The sequence below is a fragment of the Scyliorhinus canicula genome, chromosome 5 (genome assembly GCF_902713615.1).
Source record: "Scyliorhinus canicula chromosome 5, sScyCan1.1, whole genome shotgun sequence".
Lineage (NCBI taxonomy): Eukaryota > Metazoa > Chordata > Chondrichthyes > Carcharhiniformes > Scyliorhinidae > Scyliorhinus > Scyliorhinus canicula.
The window spans coordinates 92,864,449-92,881,272 of NC_052150.1; the positions used below are offsets into that span (position 1 = coordinate 92,864,449).

A 16,824-nucleotide genomic window follows, 5' to 3' on the forward strand; every position below is an offset into this window, starting at 1 on the left:
GCGCAGGTCTCTGAAGTCAAGAATAGGGGAGCCACCGCGGGCGGTGATTGTAAAATTCCACATGTTCGTGGAAAAGATTCTGCAGTGGGCCAGGGAGAAGCAGAACTGTGACTGGGAAGGAAACAAGGTCTGAATATACCAGGACATTGGAGCTGAACTGACAAAACGGCATGCCGGATTTAACAGGGCCACGGCGGTGATTTATTGACGGCAGATCAGGTTCGGGGTGCTCTACCCAGCAAAACTGTGGGTGACCTACAAAGGCCGGGAATATTACTTTGAAATCCAAGAGGCAGCCAATGACTTCATTAAAGAGCACAAACTGGGAGGAGAGCTGAATTCTGTTGGGAGATGGAGGAGCCGGCGAGTTCGGAAGTTACAGGTAACTTCTCAAACAGGTAACAAGTTACAGTGTTCTATGTTCTAGTGTTCTATGTAAAGTGGGGAATGGAGTGTTGGGTGTTTCTTTTCTACCTAGGTGGAGGATGGATGTTGGGTTGATTATTTGTAGCAGGGGTAATAACTTTGTAAGGGGATAGTCGACACCCCTTCCCCTAATGCCTGTGGCACTGTTTTTCTTTTCCTTTTTTTTTGGAGTGGTTATTATTGGGTGGTGAATGTGGAGACGGTGAGGCGGTGGTGGGAGGGAGAGGGAGCAGAATGAGTTAGGGTGGAGGAAGAATTCTATAGGGGATCCAGCCTGAGGGCTATGGTGACAGGAGATATATGGAGAGCCTGGTTGTAGAGTTGACGATAAGGTATGGAACCAGCTGATGAAGCATTTTAGGATAGAGGGGGTGCTGGTGCTGGTGCTAATGCCGCTATCGGGGGATGGACAGTATGTGTAGGAAGTGGAGACAGGTGGAGCTGGTGAGGGAGAGAGGTTTGCAAGCATAAAGGAGCTGAGGGAAAGGGTACCGCTCCCAAGAGGAAGCAAATTTAGATATTGACAAGTAAGAGACTTTGCACATAAATTGTGGAAAGGATTCCCCAAGCTGCTGAAGTATGCTCTATTGGAATGGTTGCTGCACCGGGACATAGAAGGGGAAGGCAGGATTGGGGACATATATGGATGGTTGGGAGAGTAGGGGTTCTGCAGGTGCTGAGGATCAAGGAGAATTGGAAGGGAGATAAATTGGGAGTGTGGAGTGAGGCATTATGAAGGGTGAACTCGACCTCGTGCGCGAGGATGAGCCTGATACAGTTTAAGGTGGTACGTAGTGTGCATATGACTCTGACAAGAATGAGTGAGTTCTTCCAGGGGGTGGCAGAAGTGTGGGCAGGGACTGGCACGCCACATGCGTATGTTCTGGGGTTGAGAAGCTAGAGAGATACTGGGCGGGAGTACAAACCAAGATTGTGGGGAAGGAGGTTGGGCCATCGCTATGGTGGCAATCTTCGGGGTATCGGAGAAGCTGGAGCTGCTGGAGGGGAGGAAGGCCGATGTCGTAGCTTTCGCCTCTGATTGCATGGCAAGAAATTTATTGGAATGGCGGTCGGCAACGCCGCCAGGGGTGGCAGCCTCGCTAGGGGACTTGTATGACTTCTCAGTTTGGAGAGCAATTAAAGTATGAACTGAGGGGCTCAGCAGAGGGCTTAGAGACGAGTAGGGGCTGTTCGTGGCCATGTTCGAGGAGCTGTTTGTCATAGGGTAGAGGGGGCGAGGGGTGAAAATGGGGGGGGGGAATCCTGTACAGGCTGTAAAATTGCGAGATGGGGAGCATGTTCCCCCAATTGTTTATGTTTTGTAACTGAACAAGTTTGGAAGAAAATACAGTATTTTTTAAAAAGGTATTTGTAACAATGGTAAATCTGAATTCTAGCTCACAAGTGGGAATCTACTCTTAGGTGGCATAGGATAGGAATCCCAATCATCTGCAAGAATCCGTTTTTTCTAAACTAAATTGTGTAATTTAAATACTGCTTTCAGTCCCCAAGCCCCTCCACCCCTCATTTTTAGTCATTGAGAGAAATAGGAAAGATTCTCTTTCAACATTTCTTCTTTCCCATTCATCGAAGTGCATGCGCCTGTTTCACATGGTGTAATTGTTTTCACTTTATTGCCCTATTAACCTGTGCCGCCTTTAGTTGAAATTCCATAAACTGAAAGAAAATTTGCATCGATGTTGCATTTTCACATGCTCCGGATGTTCCATAGCATTTTACAGCCTTTAAAATGTGGTGACTGTTTTAATTCGGTCAGTTTGTGCCATAAACAGCAATTAAGTATATGACAAGATAATTTGGTTGAAGATTAAATAAGGGCCCAACTGTATCTCCCAAATTAGATCTATACTCCTGGTTTGCTGTGTTTTTTTTTCCTGGCATGTTTGCTTGCCATGATGCTCTTCGGTTACTGTTGATCTGCTTCAAATTGTGTTTGGCGTCTTTCTATTGCTATAATATCCTGCTGTATAAAGTGTGTTGTTGACCGTACTACTTTCTGGTTTTCCTTTTTTAATAATCCTTGCATGATGTAGCTATTGTATCTCAAGCTTAAAGCTGTAAAGCTACTAGTTTTAGTGAATCAAAAGCTTGAAGACTGAAGGTCGACGGTAATCGATCATTGTTAAAATCAAATCAATCCATGATCCAGAAGCTGATTGTACCCAAGTAAATAGACCGATCAGTGGTGCAGGAAAATAACCCAAATCTTTAAAGGTATTACTGCTATGTGCAATCTTGTGGTTCAAAATGTGATTACGGGTCTAGCATTCCACAATCGTATTGTTATTCTAGTCACATGGCTGATGCATGGGTAGACCACTAAATTGGGCAAGAATGAATGACTTGCATTTTGTGCAGCCCTCCTTGCATCTCTCATATATCCCACAATGTTTCATACAGTTAATCACTCTTTCAATTAAAGTAACTTTCATAGACAAACCTGTCAATCACTGTGCTCAGCAAGCTCGAAATGCAAATTTTGTTTCAGTGGTGGTCGTCGAGGGAGGAATATTGGCCCTAACACTAGAAAAACGCAACCCAAGTGTCATGTGTGTATTGGCCATTAACTAGGGATTCACATGTGCTATCTATATAGCAGCAAACTGAAATTGTTTGGAGGTGTATGTTGGTCAGTTTTGTCTCTAAAACATAAACTTCCAAGTATGTAGAATAGACTTTAATTTCTATCCTTCACTGCCTTTCTACCTGAAATAGAACATTTAAAAAAAAAACATCGACCTGAATAACTCAAAATGGCACAGAATTTTGATTTCAATCTCATTTAAAGGGCAGGATCTCTAAAATTAGTGTAGTATCTTCCTAGATTTGTGTGCTTAGGGGATGACTTAAAAGTACAACCTTTAAAAAAAAAAAATCACCCAAGGGAAACTGAGCTTCACCCACACCTCATTGAATATGCTGACAAATATGCAGTTTGACTGGTATTGAAGGAATGAAAATAATTTTAAAGATCAAAGATTAGCTAACATCATGGTACAGATTATTGGCCCTGGAAATTTCATTTGAATTGTGCAGATTTAATATTTGTATTTCCTGTAGCTTGTCAACTGTATTTCATTAATGAGCTCCTTCTATTTTTAAGGCACAATCAAGGAAAAGGAAAAATAATGAGAGAGATAAAACTGCAGTGAGTACTAAACATGGAATGAAATTCACAGTACAACTGACCCTGGTAATGATGCTATGATTGGAAACTAACACATCAGATTAATTTCTAGATTTTGTTTACCACGTGCAGTCCATGTATTTTTTTGATCATCTGGGAATTTATCTTAATTTAGTAGAGATGGACAACAACATAAAATGCACTAAGCTAATGTTGTACTGCAATATGCTGAATGAACGTTTTATTGGGTGGCACGGTAGCACAGTTGTTAGCACTTTGCTTCACAACATCAAGGTCCCTTTTTGTAGGGTGTAGGTTCGTGAAATTGGAGGACCAGTAAGAGCTGCATTGGTTTCAGGTACCTGCAAGTTCAGGGGTTTTGTAAAAATAAGGTGCAGCCCTGCGTTACCACCCATGGGGTTGCAAGGCAAGATGCTATCGAAGAAGGGGAAGGTGTCTGAGGTCTACAAGGAGGAGCTGGGTGGGGAGATAGAGGCCGGGTTGTGGGCTGAGGCCCTGTGGAGGGTAAATGTGACCTTGTTGTATGCAAGGTTAGGACATGTATGATGCTAGCTGTATGAGTAGGTTTTTTGAGTAGGTAGAGGACCGTTGTGGGTGGTGAGAGGGAAGGCCTGTGAATCATGTCCAGATGTTCCGGGCATGTCCGAAGCTGAAGGGGTTCTGGCAGGGGTCTGACGAAGCAATGTTCATGGTGTTGGGGGTAAAGGTGGTCCGGAGTCCAGAGATGCCGATATTTGGGGTGTCTGAGGACCCGGGAGTCCAGGAGGTGAGAGAGGCCAAGGTTTTGGCCTCTGCCTCCCTGATAGCCCAGAGACGGATCTTGCATGGATGGAGGGACCCGGAGCCACTGAAAGCGGGCTTGTGGGTGAGCGACCCGGCAGAATTCCTGAGGCTGGAAAAGGTAAAGTTCGTCCTGAGGGGGTCGGTTGAGGTGGAAACCATTCATTGATTTCTTTGAGGAGGATTGACGAGTAAGCAAAATGGTTGGGATGGGTAATGGGGTTAAAATGGGGCAGGCAGGACAGGAGAAGCAGACAAGAGTGCGGGAGGGATGATAAGTAAGTTTGTGGATGACACAGGTTAAAATAGTGAGGAAGAAAGTCTCTGGTTGCAAGAAGATATAGATGGGCAGATCTGTGGCAGATGCAATTTAACCCTGAAAATTGTGAGGTGATGCACTTTTGCCTTTATCAGTCGTGACATACATTATAAGAGCAGGGAGGTTATGTTGCAGATGTACAACATCTTGGTTAGACTACAGCTGGAGTACTGTGTGTAGTTCTGGTTGATTCACTATAGGAAGAATGTGATTGCACTGGAGAGGGTGCAGAGGAGATTCACCAAGATGTTACCTGGGATGGAGCTTTTGAGCTATGAAGAGAGGCTGAATAGGTTTGGGTTGTTTTCTGTAGAGCAGAGAAAGCTGAGGGGGGACCTGATTGAAGGGTGTGGACATGGTGGTTAGGAAGCAGCTGTTTCCCTTGATTGAAGAATCCATAATGAGGTGGCATAATTGTAAGGTGAGGGCTGGAGCTTTAGACAGGATTTGAGATAACGTCTTTGTACCTGAGGGTGGTGGGAGTCCAGAAGGCACTGCCTGGGAAGGTACTAGAGGTGGGAAAGTTTACGACCTTTTAAAAAGTACGCGGATGAACACTAAATGTCATGACATTCAAGGCGATGGGCCAAGTGCTGGAAATTGGGATTAGTTTAGATTTAGTGTAGTTTTGTTGGTGCAGGCTAGATTTGGATTATGATAAAATACTCCCCTTCCCCCATTAGCGGAAATTTTAACAGATTTTAAGATTAGCATGAACTACAAAGTACCTCATAAGATACATGGTCTCATTTGCACGAAGTCCCTTTGAGCACACTGATTGGCTGTGATCAATTACACACCCTCGGCTCTGAACCCAAGGTAGTGTCTGTGGATTTTTCCTCCGAAACGTCCAGATGATTCAAGTGAGAGTTTCCAAACTCCATTCCCAAAAACATTCTTTAAAATCTTATTTCACAATAATGTTTTCCATTAATGGTCTGCATTCTGAAATCCAGTCCAGGTTTTCCAAACAACACTTTTAAACAACTCTTTCCACCAAGTTTTTTTTCACACCACTCCCTTTAAAATTTGACTGTACAAACTGTTCACAATTGCTTTACCAGACTCTGTTAAACTGGCATCAAACTTTTGATTTGGTCTGATTTCCCACCTTAAACCTGGTTACTGCAATTGTCTCTAACTCCGAACACTTTCTTTCTTTCTTTCTCTCTTAACCTCAGTCATTGTTCAGTGCCAATTCCCTGATTATCTGGACTGTAACTGGTTCTTTGGGAAACCAATCTCTTTGCAGCTCCTGTCTTGCCCAGCCTTTCCCCTGGCAGAGTTGAGAAATGTTCACTCCCTGGTGCCCTCCTTCAACTGCAGTATGTCCAGCTAAAAACGGAAAAGCTTTTCTACCTTACAAGGTTCCCAGTTGCTAAGTAACCACTGCTAATTTTCTTTACTCTTCACGCCATAGCCCTCTAAGCACAACAGAAACACAATTGGAACTGAATCAACCGGCCACACATACAATCGCCTTTGTCTAGCATGAATCTAACTATAGGTTTAACCTTCCTTCCACAGAAACATTAAATTCAATCCACAAAATCAATAAAATATTTTACCAATAAACCCCTTAAAACTACCTTTGATTTCCTAATGCTACAAGAAAATGATCCATCATAACTCAGTCCAAATTTTCACCAGAAATATAGGTAATGCTCAATCCTTCAGATTAATCGGGGTTTCTTTGTTCAGTGTAATGCAATGTATTTGGAAGAAGGGGGTTTTAAATAATTACTGCAGCACATTATCCTGGATGAAAAATAGCTTGCCATCAGCATGGACGAGTTACAACTAAATGGCTGTTTAAAAGTCTGATTCAAGAACTATGTGGATACTAATGGGGGTTTGGAGAGTCCCTAAACATAATTGCAGTACAAAATAAGTCAGTTTACTCCATGCTAGTTACCTTGACTAAAATTTACAGGCAAAGCTATTATCTCAATAGATCCTTTGCATGACAGCAAGGTACCATATTGGTACCAGTTAGATCATATGGTCTCAATACTGCATTTATACTGACAGCTTTTTTTTTTATTAAGGAGAAATTAAAGAAGAAAAAGAAGCATAAGAAACGTGGAAAGAAGAAAAAAAAAGTCTTTGGTCCAGATTTAGATTCGGCATGAGACGAGAATGAATAAAATTATTTTTGAAAAAAGTGGATCTTTGGTTCTTCTTGACTTCTGCAAGCTGCATGGCGAACACCTGAAGAATTGAGGTGGAAAAGGACTTGAACACTACTTACCGCATGATTTTCCAAACTCTGCTTGCATTTGCAAACATTTGTAACTTTACAAGTAGCTTTTATTTATCCAAGGTGATGAACAACAAATAAGCCTCTGTGATTTTTTTTTTGTAGGGTTCAAGTTTACCAACCGTGACCATTTTTGATAAGTAACATAGTCCCCTGATAACTTGTTTAAATGTGAGCCGATCCAACTGTTTTTGCCCATATTGTATGAATCTAAACTTGACTGATAAGTTGGAAATTATCAGCAGCTCCATGTCACTGTGTTACTGGTTAACTCTACAGAAAGTGATGCCTATTAGCCTGATGCTGTCTGGCCTCCACTAGAAAGCTATTTTTATATAATTTCTTGATCCTTTTAGCTCAACATACTTAAGTTTTCAGTTGTGTTTAAGTTTGCAATTTGTTTTTGAATGGGAAATAGTATCATTCCTAATAAAGTATTGACCTGAGTGTTTTATAACTTTGTAAAATATATAAAATAAATCTTAAAATATCTCGTATTTGTCTGCAGTTCTTTATTAAGTGGGGTGGGGAGATTTATATTGGATCTATACGAATAATGATCAGCATTGCAATCAGTACTTTTGCCTTGTCTTAACTTGCCAAGGGAAAACAGTCTTTGAACTATTGTAGGGGGATATAGGGTGTGATTCAACCACCACGTGGTGCCCAGCTCTGATCTGAGCGCACCGTTTAAAGGCCAAAATCTAGAATATTTGGCTATAGAACCTTCTATCACTGCACTCAAGTTGTTAATATAGATTGTAAATAGCTGGAGCCCAAGGACTAAACCTGTGGCACCCCACTAGTTACACCTTGCCATCCAGAAAAAGACCCATTTATCCCGACATTCTCTCCTGTCCGTCAGCTAGATTTCTATCACAGCTAATAAATTACCCTTAATCCAATGTGATCTCACTTTATGAATTAACCTTCTGTGCGGCACATTATCAAATGCCTTCTGGAAGTCCAGATATACTACATCTACAAGATCCCCATTATCCACTTTGCTTGTTACATCTTCGAAGAACACAAGCAAATTAGTCAAACATGATTTGCCCTTCATAAAGCCATGTTGACTCTGATGGATAGCGCTTTGGCTTTCCAAATGACCTGATATTACATCCTTGATAATTGATTTCTAACAATTTTCCAATAACAGATGTTAAACTAACTGGTCTGTAATTTCCCACATTCTGCCTCCCTCCATTTCTGAATAAGAGCGTTATGTTTGCATTTTTCCAATCCACTAAAACCTTTCTGGTGTCCATGGAATTTTGGATAATTATAACCAATGAATCCATTATCTCTGCTGCAACTTCCTTTAACACCCTAGGATTCAGGCCCTGGGGACTTGTCTGCTCTCAATCCCAAGAGTTTGTTGAGTACTGTTTCCCTATTGATGCTGATTGTTCCAAGTTCCACCCTTTCTATTACCTCTGAATTGTCTAGACGAATGATACTCAAATCTCCATGAAAATTTGGGCAAAGCATCTCCGCCATTTCTATCTTCCCCACTATTAACTCACCACTTTCATCTTCCAAGGGGCCACCACCTTAGCAACTCTTCCCTTTTATGTATCTGTAAAAGCTTTTGCTATTCTTTTTGATACTTGGCGCTAGTTTTTTTTCACAATTTACTTTTAACCTTTTTTTTAATATATTACTTTTTTAGCATCCCTTTATGTTTGAAAGTTTCCCAATCTTCCAGTCTGCCACTGGCATTTGCATTATGATCTAACTTAGTTTTTGTCTTTTTAATGTCAATGGTCTCCTTGTTTAGCCATTGATGTTGTTTTACTTTTCTTCTCATCTTTCTTACTGGGATATATTTTAGTTGTGAGGAATTGAATATCTCCTTAAACAACTGCCACTGTTCATCAGCTGTCCTACCCTTCCTGCCCAGTCTATATGGGCCAAATCTGAACACCAGCCTATGTAATTTCCTTTGTTTAATTCCAGAACACTAGTGTGGGATTCCACTTTCTCGCCCCCAAACTGAATCTTAAATTCTACCATACTATGGTTACTGATCCCTAGTGGATCCTTAACTATGAAGTCATTAATTAATCCTTCATTACAGAATACCAAATCGAGAGTAGCCTCCTCCCTGGTTCGTTCCCCAAAATACTGTTCCAGGAGCAATCTCTAATGCATTCAATGAACTCTGCCTCCATTATTGTTGCCATACCTTTCTTGCAAGCCCCTGCTATTTCCTGGTTGATACTGTGTCCCACAGTAGAATTACTGTTTGGGGACCCATAGATTAGTCTTACAACGGACGACTTCCCTTTTTTCTTATTTTTACCCAGACCGATTCGACATCTTGATCTCCAGTGCTTCTGTCATTTCTCATCATCTTGATCTTCCTTTACCAGCAAAGCTACACCACCACCTTTTCCTTTCTGTCTATCCTTTCAAAACACTTGAGTACTCTTGGATTTTCAACTCCCAGACCTGGGGCGCGATTCTCCCCACCCCACGCCGTGTGGGAGGGCCAGGCGAATCACGCCTCGCTGCCCGAGCACCCCCCCCAAATGGCGTGTCGCGTTTTTTGACAGGCCGCTCAGAGAATCGGCGCTCGACGTTTCTCACAGCGACCGCCGATTCTCTGGCCCGGATGGGCCGAGCGGCCTGCTGAACCCGACCGGTTCATGCCGGCGCCAACCACATCTGGTCACTGCCGGCGTGAACAGCGTCCAACCGGTGAGTGTGGCGGGCAGAGGGAGGATCGAGCACCACGGGCTTGCTCAGCAGATGTCTGGCCACCGATCGTCGGGCCGGCGTCTCTAAACGAGGCCCTCTTTTCCCTCTGCCGCCCCGCAAGCTCAAGCCGCCATGTCTTGCGGGGCAGTGGAGGGGAAGACGGCAACCGCGCATGCGTGGTTGACGCCACTTAGGTGCCGCCGGCCGCGTCATTCCCGTCGCGCCGCTTTGACACAAGCATCAAGGCTGGGCGCTCAGGATTCATGCGCCGCCGCTCCTAACCCCCCGGGTGGGTGGGTGGGTGGTGGGGGGAGAGAATAGGGAGTGAGGAGCGTCCTCCGACGCCGGCGTGAAACACTCCGGGTTTCACTCCGGCGTCGGCACTCAGTCTCCCGTTGGGAGAATCGCGCCCCTGGTCTCCTTATAATCGTGTTTCTGTATTCACCACCAAATCATACCCCTTTGTCTCTATGTGCATTTCACTCATTAATTTTGTTCCGAATGCTGCTTGCATTCAGACACAAAACCTTTAAGTTTCTTCTATTATCAAATTTCTCTACTCTTGTCTGATTCCTTGGTGCAATATTACTTTCACATGTTCTGTCCCTTCCTTTTGTTTTCTGGTATCGGAAGGTTTGCTACTGCCGTTGGGGAGAATTAAACTAGCCTGGCAGTGGGATGGGAGCCCAAGTCACAGGTTTGTAACGAAAAGATGCAAAGCTGGAAGTGGAAGGCAAGGGAAGCCAAGGCTGGAAGATAGAGAACAAATAAGTTGTTCAGTGATTAATGATACGTACTTCAATGCATGAGGTGATGAGTGAATAAAGCTCATGAGGTGAACTGAGGGTACAGATTGTGACTAGGAAGTATGATACCATAACTTACTGAAACACGGCTCAAGAAGGGCAGAAATGACAGTTCAGCACTCTTGGTTAGAGTGTTTTCAGCGTTGGTAAAGAGGAATAAAAACTGAGGGATGCAATATTGGCTAAAGAAACAATCAGTTTTGCATAATACTAGAATCATCAAATGAGGCCATATGGGTTGAATTGAGGAACAAAAAAGAGGCAATCACTTCTCAATATATACTATAGACCCCTGAAGACAAGCAAATATACAGACTTAATTGCTGAAGTGCAGGAACAATATGACAGTAATAATAGGAAATTTCTTGTACTCTAACTGGGATTTAATCAGTGTCAAAGGGATTGTGTGCTAAATTCTTCAAATGCATTCAGGAGAATCTTTTAGCCAGTACATAGCAAACTCCAAAAGACAAGGGCCATTGTGTACTTAGCTTTTAGGGATGAAGTTAGGTTGAAGGCGTATGACTTTGATATCAATCATAATTCAATTAGATTTAGTACAGTTATGGAAAAGAACAAAGAGTAAAAGTATTAAATTGAGGGAAAGCCAATTTTATTAAGCTAAGGTGTGATTTTGTAAAAGTGGACTGGAAACAGCTACTCGAAAGTAGAGCAGTGGAAGGGATTCAGCAGAATGTAGAAAGAGTTTAGAATAAACATGTTCTCTGAAAGAGATCCCAAATCTAAACCTCCCTGGATGTCAGAGACCATACAGACTAGGATAAGACAAAAAGAAGCTTGTGTCATACCGAAAGTTCAAAACAGACGGACTGGCAAGAAAATGCAAGGATGAAATTCAAGAGGAAATTATGTAAGCCAAGCGAGGGCATGAAAAAATAACACCCAAGTAAAATCAAAAACAAAACCAAAGATGTTTTAAAAATACAGAAAGAGTATTAAAAAAAAGTAAGGGACTAACTAAGAAAAGAGGAGAGCCTTTTAAGAGACTAGAAAGTTGATGTGCGTGGAGAGAGACGTGATCATAGTTTATCATGAATATTTTGCATGTCTTCACAGTGTCTTATGATTTTATTAAGCTTATCTTTAAATAGTTTTTTGAGTTTATTCAACCTTTTGCCTACAGATAAAATATTGTGTAATTCCACCAGGAAAGAATTAAGGTCCTTTTTCATCTTGTATTGGATGTGCTGATACAAAATGCACAAGGCCTATTGGGGTTGGAGCAATCAGTCTCCCGTGAGTCTCGCCGAATACGAGATCCCCCGCTAAGTGGGTGGTGAAATCGAGGACGTTCATGATTGAGTGCTCTATAAAGTTAACCAGGTATGGAACTGACAGCAGACCCGGCTGGGATCTGATGGATATTGAAAATATAATTGCTTTGCAATAAACTTATTTTTCTTTTTATCAACTTGATTCGAATGATAAAACTGGATTACCGTCGATGTTGCTACATTGTCAGACAAACAACCACCTCCTTTCCACTACAGGACTAAGGCTGGAGTAATTTTTTTTTTCTATCGCAAAGACGCCTTTGTTCGGAAGATTGGACATGTTCGTCATGAGCATTGGTAGGCCAACTGTCCTGGCTTGAGACAATTCACACCTCTTTAACCTGGGATTACCCCTATCTCTGGATCTGTAATGATTTGATTACCCGCAAATGCTCGCATTCCAAGCATTGTCTGACATCTCTGACTTTGTCTATATAAATGTTTCTGGAACATACCTCTCCATTCACCTGAGGAAGGAGCAGTGCTCCGAAAGCTCGTGTTTGAAACAAACCTGTTGGACTTTAACCTGGTGTTGTAAGACTTCTTACTGTGCAGCTGAGGTGCATTAAGCAGCCCAAGTGGCCCGCATCAAGATGACCGTACAAGTTAATGATCATCCATTAGAAATGGGACTAGACACGGGAGCCGTGGTTTTGGTTATTGGCGGAGGTGCAACCGTTTGATCTGTGGGGTACCGAGGCAAGGTTAGCGACATGCCCTGGCGAAACATTAGCCATCGTGAGAACCAAACTGGCCCTGGCAATTTACAGGCAACAGTCGGTACGACTCCTGTTGATCATAGTCAAAGGACATGGCCCCAGCCTGCTCGGGCCCCAGCCTACGATTGGCTAAAGCACTTACACCTGGACTGGCAACAAATTTTCCAAATGGGACCCAGGGGCCTATACAAAGTGCTCGGGAAATACACTGAGGTTTTCCAACCCAAACTGGGAAAAATAATATGGCCCATGGCAAAAGTTCAGGTAGACTTGGACACACAATCAATGAACTTTAGTACTCGCCCTGTCCCTTACACTTTGTTAAAGAAAGTTGGGGCTGAACTACGCTGGTTCGAAGGCTTAGGATCATTAAACCAGTATGTTTTGCCAACTGGGCAGTGCCGGTGGTCCTGGTGCCCAAACCGGATAAACTGGTCAGACTGTGTATGGACCATAAGTTGTCGGTCAACAGGGCCTCCCAGCTGAATCATTACCCAATGCCCCACATTGAGGTTCTTTACGCAAAATTAGCCGGTAGACACCCATTTACCAAAGTCGATATGAGCCATGCTCACTTGCGGCTAGAATTGAACCTTTCCTCACAAAATGTGTAATTCCAATCACCAATAGAGGCCTATATGAGTACACCAGATTACCCTTTGGAGTGCAAGTGCCCACAAGTGGTGGGGTATGTGCACAGCGTGTTAGTCACAGGGGCAACTGGACAGAAACTTTTTAGTAATGGTAAACATTTATATAGAAACATTTATATAGACAAAGTCCTCTTTACCAACGCTGAAAACACTCTAACCAAGAGTGCTGAACTGTCATTTCTGCCCTTCTTGAGCTGTGTTTCAGTAAGTTATGGTATCATACTTCCTAGTGGTAGCATAGTAGCATAGTGGGGGCAGCATGGTAGCATAGTGGTTATGGTAGCATAGCATAGTGGTTAGCATAAATGCTTCACAGCTCCAGGGTCCCAGGTTCGATTCCCGGCTGGGTCACTGTCTGTGCGGAGTCTGCACGTCCTCCCCATGTGTGCGTGGGTTTCCTCCGGGTGCTCCGGTTTCCTCCCACAGTCCAAAGATGTGCGGATTAGGTGAATTGGCCATGCTAAATTGCCCGTAGTGTCCTAATAAAAGTAAGGTTAAGGGGGGTTGTTGGGTTATGGGTATAGGGTGGATACGTGGGTTTGAGTAGGGTGATCATTGCTCGGCACAACATTGAGGGCCGAAGGGCCTGTTCTGTGCTGTACTGTTCTAAGTTCTAAGTTCTAATTTGGATGGGGTCCTCCATCATTTCTCAGAGACAGACGTTCGCCTGTGGAAAGATAAATGCATTTTCCACGTGAGACAAGTGGTGTACCTGGACTACCGAGAGGACCGTAAGGGATTACACCGGTCGCCGAGGAAGCATAGGCAATTCAGTAAGCTCCTACACTTGAAAACACCACGGCGTTGCGGTCTTTCTTGGGATTGGTGAAATATTAGGGAAAGTTCATCCCCACCTCAAAAGCCATCCTCTTATTGATCTACACTGCCACCCATCTTGTCTTCACATCCAACCCCAAATGGAATACCTGCCCTACCCAGCCCTTCCTCAACTGGCCTCCCACCTTCAAATGTGTCTCCTGAAAAAACACCATGGCCGCCACCATAGTCTTTAAAGGAGCAAAAACACAAGACCTCTTAATCGGCCCTTTTAATCGCTGAACATTCAACATAATCAACTAGGTCGGTGGACTCCTCACCCACCCCCTTCCTGATCAGCCATAGACCCTCTTTAACCAGCTCCCCAGGTCCACATCTCGCTCACCCACAGGGCTTCCCCAAGAAGCCGCTGCCATCTCCCCTTAACCAACTGTGCTACACCAACTCCACACTTCAGCAAATCTCCTCTCCCTTCCCCCACCCCCATAAACAAAGAAAAAGAAAACCAACCCACTCCATCCACTGTCCCCCACTCCTATAAGGACATAAGAACAAAGAGCAGGAGTGGGGCATCTGGTCCCATGAGCCTGCTCCACCATTCAATAAGATCATGGCTGATCTTTTAGTGGACTCCACTCCACTTACTCGCCCGCTCACCATGACCCTTAATTCCTTTACTGTTCCCTCCATGGAGCGACCCCGCACTTCATTCCCATTAAATAGCCTACCTGCTAGCATGGTGGTCCCCACTCGAGGCAACCACCTCCGCCCTCCCCCCACCACCCATCACCTGCAATTCCCCAAGAGCAGTTGAACACACTCAATCCACACCCAAACACAGTAAATACAACAATCCACCCGGCATATACACCCACATTCCCCTTACTGCCATCTCCTAAGTTCAATGTCTTCACAAGTCTCCCAGTCCATGGTCTCTCATAAATTTATTCATTTCTTCCAGTGTATCAAAATAGAATTCCTGATTCTGGTGAGTGACCTACAGATCAGCAGGATATAACACCCTGAACTTCCACTTTTCTTCCGCCGCTTGGCCAACTCCGCACCCAAGTCCTGGTAGATATGCACCACATTTCCCTCCCAGGTACATTCTCTTATCTCCTTCGCCTAACACAGAATCCTCTCTTGATCCAGAAAATGATGCAACTGCACCACCATCATGCTCGGCTGCTTCCCCATCATCGGCCTCCTCCTCAACGCCCTGTGCATTCGATCCACCTCTGGACGTCTGTCAAAGACACCCTCTCCCATTAACATCTTGAACATATTCACCACATACTTTGTGGCCCGTGTTCCCTCAATCCCTTCAGGCAGCCCCACAATCCAGTGATTTTGCTTCCTGGAGCGATTCTCCAAGTCCTCCATCTTCTTCATCAGCCGCTTCTGACCCTCCGCCACAAGCACTTCTGCCTCCAATGAGGCCAACCAGTCCTCATGATCCACCATCACCTCCTCCACCTTTGAAGTGTAGAACTCTGTGTGCCCAGCGTTTGCTCCACTCTCTCAATAGCCGCCCTGATCGGCTCCGCTAGCCTTTGCCAGGTCCTCCGAGGCCTCCTGCCCCTGCTGTTGGAACTTGCGATTCAGAAACTCCAGCAATTGCTTAGTAGACCATTGGGCTGGCAACGATGTCCCAGAGCATACACCATATTTCCCTCTGTCAGTGACTTCTGGTGATGGAGATGAGCTGAGCAGTCCCAGGCCAGGCAGCTCGCCTCCAGAACACAGCAAAATATGCACTTTTGGCCGAATATAGCCAGGAAATCAGACTCATTCATCTCCTCACCCTCAAGGGCAACAGAAACGAAAAGAATTCCGTACAGTCTTCTGTGCTGCCTGCGACACCATTTTTATTTTCTCTGCCTCATTGTAGGCTTCCGCGCATTTTTCCTTGGGATAAAATTCTAAATACTGACTTTTGGTCTGTTCACTGGAGATGCAATTCTCTATCGTGATTTTCAACGTAAAATCATTTTGTCGAATTAAAGCTTCTCGTAGAGCGTCATCAGTTTTTCCAGAAACAATTCGATCTCTTACAAGAGAATCATGAAGATCAGCATAGTTACAGGTTTGAGCTCAGAGTTTGGGATCTGTAATGAAGTTATTCACCGGTTCACCAATTTTCTGGACTCACTTACGAAACCTGAATTTCGCCAAAATTTCATTAGTTTGCATTTTGCAATGGTCATCAAATTTTGTGATTACCTGTTCAAGTTTCAACTTATCTTCACCAACAGCAAAATTAAATGAATTGCAGATTTCAATTGCTTGCTGTCCTGCTCGGGACAGAAGCAAAGCGATTCATCTTGCTTCAGATGCAGCGTTTAAATCACTAGCTTCCAAATAGAGCTGAAATTGTTGTTTACACAACTTCCAATTTAAATTCAGATTTCCAGTGGTATTTAGCTGTCTGGGAGCTTGCACTTGGTCCATCAAAACTCTGTTTTTGCCGAGGATTCCGAAGCTGCGATGACTTCACCAGTCAAATAGTTGATTCCGATTTTTCTTCTTTTTGTTCAAATTTTCTTTACTACTTTTCTTAAAACCCGAATTTATCCTGGTTATATTACTATTATCCATGTTAAATTACTTTGTGTAATATATATATTACTCTTTTGAACCAGCCAAGTTGTTAAAATGAGCAGTAGTCTTCTTGTAAAGATAAACTAATTTACTGAGTAATATAAATTAATATTGTGAGTTCTTTTTACTTAATACTCAACTAGTAAAACAAATGAACAATTGTAAATCTAACTAATGAAATTATACAATACAATACTTTGATAACTATTAACTTCTCTCTCCAGCTTTCCTACGTCTGTTCAATTTGCACTTCTGATACACACTCCTTCAGAAAGAGCGGGAAAGCTATTTAAATAGGTCCTGATAGTGAGACATC

The 16,824-nt window shown here is 43.4% G+C and overlaps 1 protein-coding gene across 3 annotated transcripts in view; it reads left to right on the forward strand.

Moving 5' to 3' along the window:
- The window catches only part of fam133b (family with sequence similarity 133 member B), a 43,843-nt gene extending 36,394 nt beyond the window's left edge, over positions 1-7,449 (forward strand). The window contains exons 10-11 of one of the 3 annotated variants that reach the window (XM_038797369.1): positions 3,551-3,640; positions 6,743-7,449. In XM_038797369.1, the coding sequence (XP_038653297.1) occupies positions 3,551-3,640; positions 6,743-6,826 (174 nt within the window). In that variant the 3' untranslated portion in view covers positions 6,827-7,449. The remainder of the gene's footprint in view (positions 1-3,550; positions 3,641-6,742) is intronic. The other 2 variants (XM_038797370.1, XM_038797371.1) reach the window with 2 other exon arrangements.
- Positions 7,450-16,824: the final 9,375 nt, after the last annotated feature.